The 13384-nt window shown below is 43.7% G+C and overlaps 1 protein-coding gene across 3 annotated transcripts; it reads left to right on the top strand.

Moving 5' to 3' along the window:
- Positions 1 to 2163: 2163 nt before the first annotated feature.
- Ccdc110 (coiled-coil domain containing 110) lies at positions 2164 to 13384 on the top strand. 3 transcript variants are annotated; one of them, XM_037211718.1, is made up of 7 exons: positions 2164 to 2313; positions 2599 to 2750; positions 8036 to 8091; positions 8335 to 8400; positions 9735 to 9845; positions 10669 to 12793; positions 13322 to 13384. In XM_037211718.1, exons 1-7 carry the CDS (start codon positions 2228 to 2230, stop codon positions 13369 to 13371), a joined length of 2646 nt encoding a protein of 881 aa, XP_037067613.1. In that variant the 5' UTR covers positions 2164 to 2227; the 3' UTR covers positions 13372 to 13384. The 3 variants fall into 3 exon arrangements, with proteins under 3 accessions (XP_037067613.1, XP_037067615.1, XP_037067614.1); XM_037211720.1 differs by having other exon boundaries at positions 10810 to 12793; XM_037211719.1 differs by having other exon boundaries at positions 2224 to 2313; positions 2646 to 2750.

Here is a 13384-nt window from a genome sequence, read left to right on the forward strand (position 1 = left end):
CTGGTCAGATATTGCTAAGAATAGATCTGATGAGCCTGTTTTTGTGCAGTGTTCTTAAGTTGGTTCCAAATTCTTGAACCTGCAGCTGTTGGTCAACAGGAAAAAGTAAACTTTTTTTTCTAAAAGGCAAATTTGAAGATTTTGAAGTATTGTGACTCTCAGCTTTTAAAAAAAAATGGTAATGTAGATTTTAGTTCTATCTCATAGGAATGAACTTCAAGATAAAAAGTCAGGCTTTTTATAGGACCGTTGGAGGGATGATCCAAGTACTGGGCCAGAGAAATCATATCCTGACAAAATATACTTTGCTCTCTGTGTGATTTGAGGCTGAGTTAAATCGAGAAACTGTTACCATCCAAAACAGGAAACATGAGGGATAATACAAGTAATATTAGCAGCATAATAAGATCCATTATTAACTACTAAATAATGTAAGAAACACTCATACAGACAATTGTCAGTAAATTAGCAAACCAACAGTTTATGAAGAACGGAGTATTACATAAGTCAAAGTATTTTAACAAACTGTTTCTTAGTCAAAAAAGAACAAAGGTTAAATATCTCTTCAGTGGAGACTAGTAAGTCATCAAATGAGCGCCACACTGATGGTGCCACCTGACAGAACGCCAAGAGGACAAACAGCCATCAGGACACCCTGACAAGGGTGCACGACCTGAATCTACCCACTAGAAAACATCCACAAAAGACGCAGAAAGATTTTACAGAATAACTGATCTAGAATGTCCTAAAATCCTAAGGTCATAGAAGTTCAAGGTAAACCAAACTCATCAGGCTGAACTATAGTAAGCGAACAGATCACTGCAATTAAATGTAATGCAGGCTCTTGGGCTGGGACCTGTAGTTACCCAAGGCTTTATTGCTAGAACCTCAGTGAGGTCGGAGGACTATGGCTGATTAGGCATCAGTGTTAATCTCTGGATATTAATGGCTGTACTGTGCTTCTTTTCAGTGCTCTCATAAGATACACACCCAAGTGTTCAGGAGAAGTGGGATGTGGAGTCCTCAATTCACTCTTAATAGCTCAAGAGAAGGGGCAGAGGAGATAACTCAGCTGGTGAAGAACTCACCACACAAGCGTGAGGACCTGAGTTTGATGCCCAGGTACCATGTTTAAAAAAAAAAAAAAAAAAAAAAAAAAAAACAGGTGCAAGAGCACATGCCTGTAACCCAGTGCATCGAGGACCCCTGGGGCTCACTGGCAGCCAGTATAGACTGTGAGTACCAGGTTCCGTGCAAGACTCTGTCTCAAAAACATAAGGTGGAGACCAATAAAGGAATACAGACAACATAGACCTCCTACTTCCACACTCATGTACACACATGTGCGTGCATGCCTGCATGCACACACAAACACATGCATGTGTGTACACTATACACAAGTGTACAAAATAAATGTCTAAAATTAAAATAAGCCTTCCTTACTCAGGAGTTTTCTGATAGATTAATTGATTGAGACATTATCTTAAAATAAAAGTAGGTTTCTGTTGAGACTAGTGCACAGATTAAATTGTAAGCATCTATCATTAGTGCCACTGTTTTGACTTAGTCATCCTATGAAAATCTCCAGTTAATTTCACTTATCATCATCATCCACAAATACTGCGCATAAATTAGAGTTGTCACGTAATATTTTATTGTTACCATATTATGGATATTAACACATAGCAGTAGATGAACTATATTATTCATTTTCTTTACAATAGTAGTTTAAGAGACATACTAGATTGAAAAATTAAAATTTATTAGAATTGTCCACAATGCCGCAAAAAAAAAGATTGCCAAGTCTGATAGAGACCATTGCTTTAGAAAACAAGAAATTATAGCTAGTTAACATTAAACTATCATGCTTTGTTCCCCAAAAGTAAATAATGTATAATTTATTTTAGGTAATAAATTATTATATCATAGTGGCTGTCAATTCCTACCCAGTTCTCAATGACTATATTCTATCTGAAATAATTGATTTTGCAAAATAAGTCATATGTACTTATTAAAAACTTTTACTGAAAGATCGGGCTTTCCAACCAGTCTGTTAAGCAACCTCTGCTTCCCAGGGCAACATTCGCCTGTTACAAGTGGTTTATCAAGCGCACAGGAAAATCAATGGACTTTGATAAATGAAGACCAATCACGTCCTCTGTATCAGCTCACGGAGAAGGGTGGGGATGGGCGCGGCTTCCTGGCCCCTCCGTTACTAGGCAACGGGATGCTGAGGCTTGAAGCGGCAGAGCTGAATGCTTGGGGCAAGGCAGTTGATAGAGAGAAGACCTTAAGCAGCAGAAATGAGCCCCGGTAAGAGCGGTCCAGGAGGCTGTCCTCGAGAGGGAAGCTGTGGGAAGTGGAGGATACTGGAGCCACACCCGGGTCCCTTCATCCCCAAGCCGCTGGGGTTTCCCAGGTGGGTCTGGAGCACGGATCTTTCCGACCTTACATCCTCTGCTCAGACGGTGGAAAAAGCACCCGCCTGCCCTCCAGGCCTACTTGCCGAGTAGGTGTCTCTACCTGACCCCAGCGCGCCCTCCGGTGGCCGCCGAGGGTGTGGGCCACCCGAATCTCCGTGCTTCCTCACCTTCCCAGGCTGCCTTCCAGCTCCTCGCCAAAAGCTGTGCTGGGTTCTGTTCCAGAAAAGCATCTTGAGGAAGAGGATGAAGTTGACTCCATTCTCCTTTCAGCATCCAAGATCCTGAATTCCTCTGAGGGGGTAAAGGACAGTGGGGTCAGTGAACCAGGTAAAATCTCTGGGTGGAGGGAAAAAAGTTGAGGTTTTGTTGTTTTATTTTAGTTTGGTTTGATTTCAGCTTCGGACAGACATTTAGAAGATTCGTGAGTTTCCTATCAAAATCTAAGAATCCAAATAGCCACAGTTTCCAATAAACTAAGAATTGAATGTGTAGACTAGCCAGAGAAACCTAAGAACAGACGTTGAGATCTTCCTTCAAAGAAGCCCAAGGTGACAACGCCCCTCTCACAAAGGGACATCAAGGGAAGGAGCAAGAGTTCATGAGTAAGGTGGATTTTAGGCTAGTGGGTAGGACCCCAATTGCGGGCTCCCCATGGGGTAGGACCCCAGTTGCAGGCTCCCCATGGGGTAGGACCCCAGTTGCGGGTTCCCCATGGGGTAGGACCCCAGTTGCAGGCTCCCCATGGGGTAGGACCCCAGTTGCGGGTTCCCCATGGGGTAGGACCCCAGTTGTGGGTTCCATGTGTGAAGCATATGGTAATGAGGTGAGAGAAAAGATGGATCAGAAGCCTGATCATGGGACAGTTTCTTTCTGCACCCTGGTCAATCCAGGACCTTCACAATGCCTGGACAGGGACCCCGAGAGAAGAAGCCAGTGAGGCCACACCTCAAATGATAGAAATCAACTTGATTCAAGAAGATGAGGGACGTGGAGGAGGACAGGATCAGCACCCACTGCATTCCTCTGTCACCAGCCATGAAGATCTATAGTCTTCCCTGCCTGAGCAACCAGGAAAGGAATACAGCAAAAGACTGTCACAGACAGTTTAGACATTAAATTGACCCGGTGTTTAGCTCTGAGGTCACCAAGGGTCAGAAGGGATGGGGAGCTGCCTCCATACGGCAAGGGCATGAGAGGCTGAGGAGACGGTCAAATGAGCGAAGCTCTTATTGAGCAAGCATAAGGAATGCGTTCAAATCCCCAGAACCCATGTAAAAGCCAGGCTCAGTGGAGACAGGAGAATCCCCGGACGTCCATAGGCCATCCAGCCTCCTGAATCTGAGTCTACCTCAAATGCAGCAGATGAGGACTGACACCTCGAGACCCATGCTACTCAATAGCATAACTTGTGCAAATAAGAACAGTTAGTTAGCATAACTAACCTGTGACCCGTCGGGATGGGGATCGGAGGGGTACTTTTGAACTTCAGCCATGACCAGGATGTTGGTTCTGGCACTCGTGTACCGATTCTGAACCTCCATCCATTTGCTCATCTGCCGAGGGTTTTCACGTAGCTGCTGTGCCTACCCCTGTTCTAGGGGTTGCACATCCGTGATTGTCAAGGCTAGTCACCAACTTGACAGATGCTAGAATCATCTGGGAAATGAACCCTTGGGCCTGCCTGTGGGGGACCATATGGATTTAGATGATTGAGGTAGGAAGAGCTGCCCCTTGTGGGTGGCACCATTCCTAGACCGTGTTGTAGACAGCATAAATGGAGGAAGGAAGCTGAGCATCCATCCCATGTTCTCTGCTCACTTACTGTGGATACAACTCAACTAACTGTAGCACGAATCTTAAAAGTTCTTATTAATAAAGACAAACCTGGAGCCAGGTATTGGGGTGAATGCTGGAAGATCAGAGAAGCAGAACAAGCCACAGCTTCCTCACCTCGCCAATTTCTCAGCTGATCCTGTTTCCTCAGACTGGAAGCCTCTGTGTCCTCATCCCGAATGAATCTCAGCTGAACTGTGCTGCTCCAAAGCCTGAAAGCTTAACCAGCCAAATGCTTCTAGTTTCTGGTCCTCACGCCTTATATATCTTCCTGCTTTCTGCCATCATTCCCTGGGATTAAAGGCTCACTTTCTGGGATTAAAGGCATGAGTCACCATGCCTGGCTGTTTCCAATGTGGCCTTGAACTCACAGAGATCCAGAGGGATTTCTGCCTCTGGAATGCTAGGATTAAAGGCGTGTGCTACCACTGCCTATCCTTTATGTTCAATATTGTTGCTGTTCTCTTCTCCGACCCAGATAAGTTTATTAGCGTGCACAATATTTTGGGGAACACAATACCACCACAGCTAGCTGTCCCAAGCTCCTCCCACTGTGACTCCCCTGGAAATAATAGCCTGCACCCTTGAGCCCTTGGCTGAAATAAACCCTTCTCCACCTCAGTTTCTTTTGTCAGAGTATTTTATAGTAGGACAGAAAAGAAACTAAGACAGGACCCCAGACAACATATGCAAGGTCGCTGTCCTAATTCGGCTTATCTGTGAGTGGGAGAGCAGAGAGCAGTCTGTCCTATGGGGGAAGGGAAGGGGGAGGTATCTGCAGTGTCATAGGTGGGTGAAGAGTCTTCTGTTTTAAAAGGAGAAGGTGACAGAAGAGCGCCCCATTCAGCAGGTCCCATCTGAGCAAGGACCAGAGGAGGTAAAGACCAAATCGTGCAAAGTTCTAGAAAAGAACACTCCAGGCATCAAAACTGACAACAGCCAGGAGCCTATGGGGGAAGCATGGCTGGCATGTCTGAGGAGTACCTGCTGTGGGTAGAGCGGAATGAATAATGGGGAAGGTGGCAGGAAAGGGTGGCCGTGGGATGGAAGAGAAGAAACTTTGTAACTTCAGGCAAGGATTTGGGGTTCTATTCTGAACAAAACGGAAGCGCTGGAAGGTTCTGAGCAGCCTCCCTCCATCCTGACTAGAATTGTTATCATGGATGCATATCCTTTGAGTGTTTACTGTATGCCATGCTAAAGGTGCCTCCTACAAATTGGTTACATGATTAGAGTTATATATCACAATATGTTATAAAGCCAGGATTCAATGTTCAGGAAGCCTGAATCCATAGCTGATACCCTAACTTGCAGGGCAAAGTATAGTTTTTTTGTTTGTTTGTTTACTCTTTGCTCTTTGGGAGCCCATCACCCAGCTCCCAAATAAATACACAGAGACTTATTCTTACTTATAAATATCCAGCCTTAGCTTGGCTTATTTCTAGTCAGCCTTTCTTAATTTAAAATATTCCATCTGTCCTTTGCCTCTGGGCTTTATCTTTCTCTATTTTTGTATTCCTTTCTTTACTTCTTACTCTGGTGGCTTGCTATGTAGCTAAGTGGCTAGCCTCTGAGGTCTTCTCTCCTTCTTTTCCTACCTCTTCTTCTCTCTTCTCTTCCTATTTATTCTCTCTGCCTACCAGCCCCACCTATTCTTCTCCCGCCTAGCTATTGGACATTCAGCTCTTTAATAAACCAATCAGGTGCTTTAGACAGGTCAAGTAACACAGCTTCACAGAGTTAAACAAATGCAGCATAAAAGAATGCAACACATCTTTGCATCACTAAACAAACATTCCACAGCATAAACGACTGTAAGACATCTTCAACTAACATTCTACAACCGCAGAGTGCGCTCTGACTCACATGGCTTCTACAGACCTCACTGGTCCTGTCACAGCAGAGTTAATGTTTGCACCTGAAAACCATTCTACGTAGCACTGTAAAAATCGACTTGTTCTCCTCTGCCTTTAGTCACAGGCATACACTTAACATTTCTTGCAAATATTGAATGTGACATCATTTTCTGCAGGCTTGGAAATAAACTCCCCCTTGTCTTTATTATAAAAGGGTCATCCCATTGATGATTAAGTCATTTTTTTTTTAAAATTTCAACACTGAAATATGAAAAAGAAAATGTAAGCTAGATATAAATAATATTTCTCACATTCTCAACAGATAATATGCTTCTTCTAGGGTGGGGCCAACTACCTTTCAGTGCCTCCCAATATCATGCATGTAGCAAAGACTTAGTGAATGCTGAAATGTGGTTCTGGGCTGACTCCTGTGGGTCTCTGATCATTCTCTTTCCAACTCAAGAATCATAAATTTCCACGTGGCTCTTTAAGCATTATTGAATTTTAAAAACCTCTTTTTTTTGGAACAACACCCAACAACTCATAAGAAAAACAAAAAGTTCTGTTATTACCCTTAAAAATAGTTGAGTTTAATTTCCTGCCTACTCACTGCCTGCACTGAATCATCAGAACACTGCTGAAGAAAATACTCTTTTTTTTGAGTCAGACCATGAACTAAACCGAGCATCTTAATGCTATTTGGAGCACTTGCTTTATTGCCAAAGTAAATTCTTTTTCAAACGCTCCCTCCCTGAGGCACAATGATAACTATGTCATTTCTCTCCCTACGCCATCTCAACTCACAGCATCATCTCACAGTATATGAAAAGGTGGAAACAACCAGAGCCAAATCCCCTCATCCTTACCCTTCACACGTACTAAGCTCCCTTCTCCACGTTTCAATGGACGTACTGCTGCTACTCAATCAATGACCAGTTCATCTAGATCCCACATCCAGAACCCCTCTGCCATTGCCTGCCTCGTTCTCCGGAACCACCTTGTCTTCCTCTTTCTGCAATCTGTTTTCAGCAAACAAGCATGTTAGACTCCCCGACAGCTAAAATGCTAAGTTAAAAAAATAAATCAGCCAGGCAGTGGTGGCACACGCCTTTAATCCCAGCACTCGGGAGGCAGAGCCAGGCGGATCTCTGTGAGTTCGAGGCCAGCCTGGGCTACCAAGTGAGCTCCAGGAGAGGCGCAAAGCTACACAGAGAAACCCTGTCTCAAAAAAACCAATAAATAAATAAATAAATAAATAAATAAATAAATAAATAAATAAATAAATAAATAAATCGTCTTGGGCTAGTGAGATGGCCCGGCAGGCAGTGGGTTCGCGGCCATGTTCAGTCCCTGGGTGGGAGGAGAGGACCAGCTTCCCAGATTTGTTCTCTGACCTTCACATCCACATTTTGGCTTGAGAGCTTACAACTGGCCCAAGGAAATTATTTTGCCTTCTGTTCATGTGTTAATTACTTCCTATCTTGGCTCAGGCAGACAGACAGACACAGACAGACAGACACACACACACACACACACACACACACACACACACACACACGTTATTTTTAAGTAATAAACTGTAGAGGGCGGTGCCCACCCATGCCACGGTGCAATTGTGGAGGTCGGAGGACAAGGTCAGTGTTCTCCTCCCATCATTATGTGAGCTCCAGACTCAAACTCAGACTGTCAGGTTTGAGGAGCAAGCATTTTTACGGCTCACTCATCTCCCTGTCCCCTCAGGCGGTGCTTCTTAAAGTGAGAGCTCTCCTTAGGTTCAATGTGTGGCTAAGATAATGTAAGCATCAGACCTTCTCGTCACCTCGCCATCTCACTACCTGGGTTAAGAGAGTGTTTTCTGTAGCAGCTGCTGCAGAATTAAAGTTTCGGAATGAAATGATGCATGTTCTTTATTTTGCTCCTTAGAATATGGCTGTGTGTCAGAACCAGAAAATCAAATCCAACCACAGTCAGCACTGAAAGTGAGTCTGTTTCATTTAATTATGTGAAAACCCTTCCTAAACCAATACTGGGTCTTCCACACTAGTCTCACAGAAACTTCCATGAGCATGCTTAGAGGGTCAGCAGCACAGCTAAGGACAAGTTAGCCGACTCATGTGGTACTTGGTTGGGTTTTTTTCTTTTTTTTTTTCAGTCATAGCAATTGAAGACTGTTCAGCCACCTGAAAGTGTCCTATCTGACACTTTGTTAAATCTCACTGCAGGTCCTTCAGCACCAGCTGCAGTCATTTCAGGCTCTGCGGATGCAGACTCTGCAGAACGTCAGCATGGTATGGTTGTTGTAGTCCATGTGTAGGAAATCTCCTAGTTTAAGGTACCAGCCCATCTTCTAAGCTCACCTGTAGCCAGTTGTTAAGTAGAGGCTGAGTTTAATGTATCAGAGGTGATGATGTATTTCAGGCTCAAAATTTATTTGGAGTGAGCTATGGTCTACTATCTTTTTGGATATGAGACCAAAAGAAAAGGCACTTATATTTAAGTGCTACCTGGGGCAGATGTAGCTCAGTGGTTGAGTGTTTGCCTAACAGAGCCTTGGGTTTGATCCTGGCACTGCAAATACACACACACACACACACACACACACACACACACACACACACACACACAGTCTGCAAATAGAGACTCTAAAATTTAAATTAGAACTCAAAGTGGCTCTGGGGGAAAATGTACTCTCTATCACCTCGTGGTGCTGAAGAGTCTAGGAACAGCTCACTTCCGGTGACATGAGTCATATGATCATGATTCTGGTCATCAGGCACAAATCTCAGCCACACCTGGTCTGCTTTCCAGGACAGTGGGCTGTCAGATTCTACATCTTGGTAAAATGGTTGGAAGGAGCTCCAAATCTTTGTCCTTCTAAACTCAAATCAGGATGGGGGAAGAGGGAGGGGACAATGAAGGGAAAGGGAAGAGAGAGAACACTTTGTTCTCACAATAGGTTATACTAAGGTCCTTTGCTCTGATTCTGAGTAGGTTATACTAAGGTCTTTTGCTCTGATTCTGAGTGCCACAGATTGGCTCAGAAGCAATCCAAGATCATCGCTCTCTAGAGAGAGACTCAATGCTGAGTCACAGACCCAGCCTTGCAGCTAAAGGTAGAACTGGTGTCGTCATCAAAGACACAGACTTCACCTGGAGAAATTAGGGTGAGCAGAACAGAGTATGCAAGTCAGTGTACCAAACACAACACACACTCACTAAAGTCCTGGCATCAGCTTGGACTCAGTGTCCTTGTTTTGAAAGCAACTGCATGGGAGTAGACAACCAAATTCTGCCACAGGTGAAAGACCGAATTCTGCCTTGATGATGGATGACAGAGATGTCTTCTTTACTCTACAATGTAAAAACTAAAGCCTCTGAAATTATTTAAACATAGTTCATAAAATTTTACTTCTTTCCTAAATGCTTCTAATTTCCACACTCTTTTCTTAAAAGTCCTCTAATGACAGATATTACAATAAATAAGTGTAACTTATTCTCTTAATGGCAAAGAACCTTTTATGGGCGGGAAATGAAAAGGTGTCTCTCAACCATGTGCTTCCATACATACACAAGCTCACAAATATGAATTCAAATTCTAACATCCTCAATTTCTCCTTCAAAGGTACAGTCTGAAATCAGTGAAATATTGAACAAAAGTATTGTTGGAGTAGAAAACCCACAGTTTAACTCAGAAGAAAATGCAGTATTCAGCATGCACCCTGAAAAGGATTTGGTATGTTTTCTAAAGAAAAGAAAATCATTCCTGTCTCCTGGTGTTTAAAAACTATCCCTACAACTGGTCTGTTCTTACCTTTGCGTTCTCTTTTTCTTCACCAGGAACAATGGCTATTCAGAGATGAAAATAAGAAAATATCTGTCGTGAAACACTTAAAAGAAGTGTGTTTATCTCTGTATTGGAGAATTTGGCTATTTTTTTAGGAGGGTGTGAGAGGAATTTCACTTCATCTAGATGATGAAAATTCCAAAGCAAATTCAAGGCAGTCTGGGTAGCCTACCTGTCCAGAGGAGGCTGAGAAACCAGGGCTGAATTCTGTAGAACAACTCCAAACCAGAGTGGCCAATATTATCTGCGCTAGCTAGAAAATGATATTTCCCAAACACCTGTGGTCCTAAAATTACCCTTTCAAATCCATGAATGAAAACAGAAGCTAACAAACAGCCCAGTAGCAGACGCACTTGTTTTTCCTTGAGTTCCCATGTGGCCTGTCTACCTAGGATAATACATTGTAGCATAATATATTCACTACATTTCTACATCTGAAATTAAGAGGTTGGCCACATGCCTTGCCCTCAACGGGAGGAAGGGAAAGTCTAGAGCACTCTGTGAAGGCCCGAGTTGCGGATCTCAAGATAGCTGGCGCTGTTTTGTTCATGTCCAGCTAAAAAGATGGGGACACACACACACTGGCTTCTTTAATTAGTAGATAAAATACTCGATATGGTTGTACACATAAATCTTCCCCAAACTTTATCTTAGTTTCTTAGTCACATGGCAAATGACAAAATATTTATAGTATACTTTCTATTGCTGCTAGCCTAATGAGAAGCAAGAAGAAACACTTTCTATCAAGAAAAGTAGTCCTTTTGAGAACTCTAAGATTCTTCATTCAGTGGAAGAAAACCTTAGTAGTAATAATGGTGACTGTCTCTCTCAAAGTATAAATATTCCACCCCAGATACAGGTGGAGGACATGTTAGCTCTGGCGAGCCTGAGAACTACAGCAGATCACTCACCTCCCAACGAAGCTACGGGCACTTTGGGCCAGCCTAACACCATGCAGAGTCTCAGTCTTCATCGGTTTCTACCTCCTGCTCCTCCGACTAGGACACCTCAAACTGCTCCCGTGAGTCTGGGTAAATCCACAATCACCGTGCCTTTTCTGAAGCATGAATTTTGTGAAAACTTAGATGATATCTGCCACTCTATTAAACACATGAAAGAAGAGCTTCAAAAGTCGAACGACAGGGAACTGGCGCTCACAAACGAACTCCACACTTTCCAGGCTGACACAAATATGCAAAGCCACGGTAAATACGAGCTGTTTCCCATTCATAGCGCAAACCTGAACTTTATTCAGGAAGAGAACGTGGAAGGTACCTTAAGTGAAGATATCAAATCAAAGAGGATTTCCGAATTGGAGGCCTTAGTAAGCAAACTACTCCCCCTCAGGCAAACAGTGTCAAAACTCCATGTAAATTTTTGTAGGAAATGTAGAAAGTTATCTAAGAGTGAAATATGCCGGGGTAAAAAGAATGAGAAAAATAAAGACATCCCTCTCACCAGCAAGAGTACTCCAGATTTAAAATTCCACTCCCGAGCTCCAAGGCACACACTGTCGCTCCTTGACCCAGCAAAACACGAAACCAAAGACGAAGAAGAGCAACCATTTATAGTCAACCAAGGATCCCTGGCGTCTGAAAACGAGAAGACACCCAAAGCCAACTGTGTCACTGAGCAGTGCGTTGCCAAAATCCATTACCTCCAGACTTACCTAAAAGAGTCCATGCAGAACCAGAAAAAAGTGACGGAACTGGAGAACGAAAACCTGGCCCTTCGGACCAAAATGAAGCCCCTCATCTTCACCACGCAATCCCTGATACAGAAGATTGAAACCTACGAAAAGCAACTCAAGGCTCTGGGGGAAGAAAAGAGCGCTCTGCAGTCCAAGCTAGTGCAAGCGGAAAAAGAAAACAGTGACTGTCTCAGGGAACTGAAGAAGATCGTCAGCACCTACAACGTCCTCCAAGACCAACATAAAATGCTAGAGGAAAAAAACAGTCAGCTTTCTTTGGAAAAGCAACAGATGATAAACACCGTAGATCACCTAAAAGGTAAGGACCACAAGTCCCAAAGTGACATGGCCGTTCTCAAAAATGAAAACAGCAGAATGAACATACAGATAGACGCAATGAACACAAACATGCTGTTGCTGCAGGACGAAAGAGAAACGCTCGAGAAAAACATGTACCAACTCCTGACGGACAAAGGCTCCCTCGAGAGCGGCCTGAAGGAGAGCCAGCTGGAGGTGCTTCAGCTGAAGGAGAAAGAGAGGCTGGCCGAAGCCGAACACGAGTCGCTTCTGCACCTACTCGAAGCCGCTAAGACCGAGAAACTCAACCTCGAGGCGGCATTGCAAGAATCGGCTTCGGCCAGGCAGACGCTGGCCAGGGAGCTGGAGGCCGTCCAAACCTACCAGTCCGCGGCGGAGGAGAATTTCCGCAAAGAGATCATAGGCGCAAAATCGGAGACGAACGTTTACAAAAACAACTTGGCGGAGATCAGCCAGGAATGTGAGATGCTCTCCAAAATGGTCCTGGAGATCAAGGCGGATAACCAGATCCTGAAAGAAGAGCTCAAGAAACACAGCCAGGAAAACGCCAAGTTTGAGAGCAGCATCAGTCGGCTCACGGAAGACAAGGTGCTTCTGGAAAACTACGCGCGGAGCATAGAAAACGAGAGGGACACCTTGGAATTTGAGATGCGGAATCTTCAGCGGGAGTATCTGAGCTTAAGTGACAAGGTCTCCGGTCACAACAACACTCCGTCAAAGTCGCCTTACATTTCAAGAAGAGAGAAATTCTACTTCGACAACTACGACGCCTATGAAGACGCTTCCAGTCCCAGTCAGAGGAGCAGGCATTTGACTCCTGATTTGAAAGGTGTGTATGTTCTGACAGATAAGCAAAGGCACCCTTAGGGCTCTTTTAAGCTTAATGGCACTAACCAAGTAGAGAAATAAGAAGAGAGGCCTAGAGAGGTGCCTCAGAGGTTAAGAATGTGCACTGCTCTTGCGGAGGACCCAAGTTTGGTTCCCAGCACCCAGCCTCCTCTAAGTTCAGCTCCAGGGGATCCAGCACCCTCTTCCAGAGACACCTGCATTCACAAGTGCAAACCTGCACACAGCAGCACATACATACACATAATAAAAATAAAATAAATCTCCTTTAAAGGAAATAAGAGAACATGAAGATGAATACAATTTAGTTTTATAAGATTTTTTATCTGATTTGTTATATAATGGAATCATTTAGGAATTTTGTTCTGTAGCTACAATCCATACTCTACTTATATTACTTATATACACTGAGTCTGTCCACAGTATCTTTGGCAGAGAGAAGTGTTCTTAAATCCTTATTAGAAATATACTTAGCATTTACCACCTTAAGACATTTCCTTTTCTTTTCCAGGAATTCCACATAAACTGTATCAACGGCTTCCATCCAAGATATGTAAATAAATTTCAAAAGAAA

Source organism: Peromyscus leucopus, chromosome 17, assembly GCF_004664715.2.
Source record: "Peromyscus leucopus breed LL Stock chromosome 17, UCI_PerLeu_2.1, whole genome shotgun sequence".
Taxonomy (NCBI): domain Eukaryota; kingdom Metazoa; phylum Chordata; class Mammalia; order Rodentia; family Cricetidae; genus Peromyscus; species Peromyscus leucopus.

Excerpts from the sequence above, each read along its gene's own strand:
- Ccdc110 (XM_037211718.1), top strand. The coding sequence starts at position 2,228 with ATGCTGAGGCTTGAAGCGGCAGAGCTGAATGCTTGGGGCAAGGCAGTT. Across the intron at positions 8,092-8,334 it reads AACCACAGTCAGCACTGAAA|GTCCTTCAGCACCAGCTGCA; the intron begins GTGAGTCTGTTT and ends ATCTCACTGCAG. Across the intron at positions 9,846-10,668 it reads TGCACCCTGAAAAGGATTTG|CCTAATGAGAAGCAAGAAGA; the intron begins GTATGTTTTCTA and ends TATTGCTGCTAG.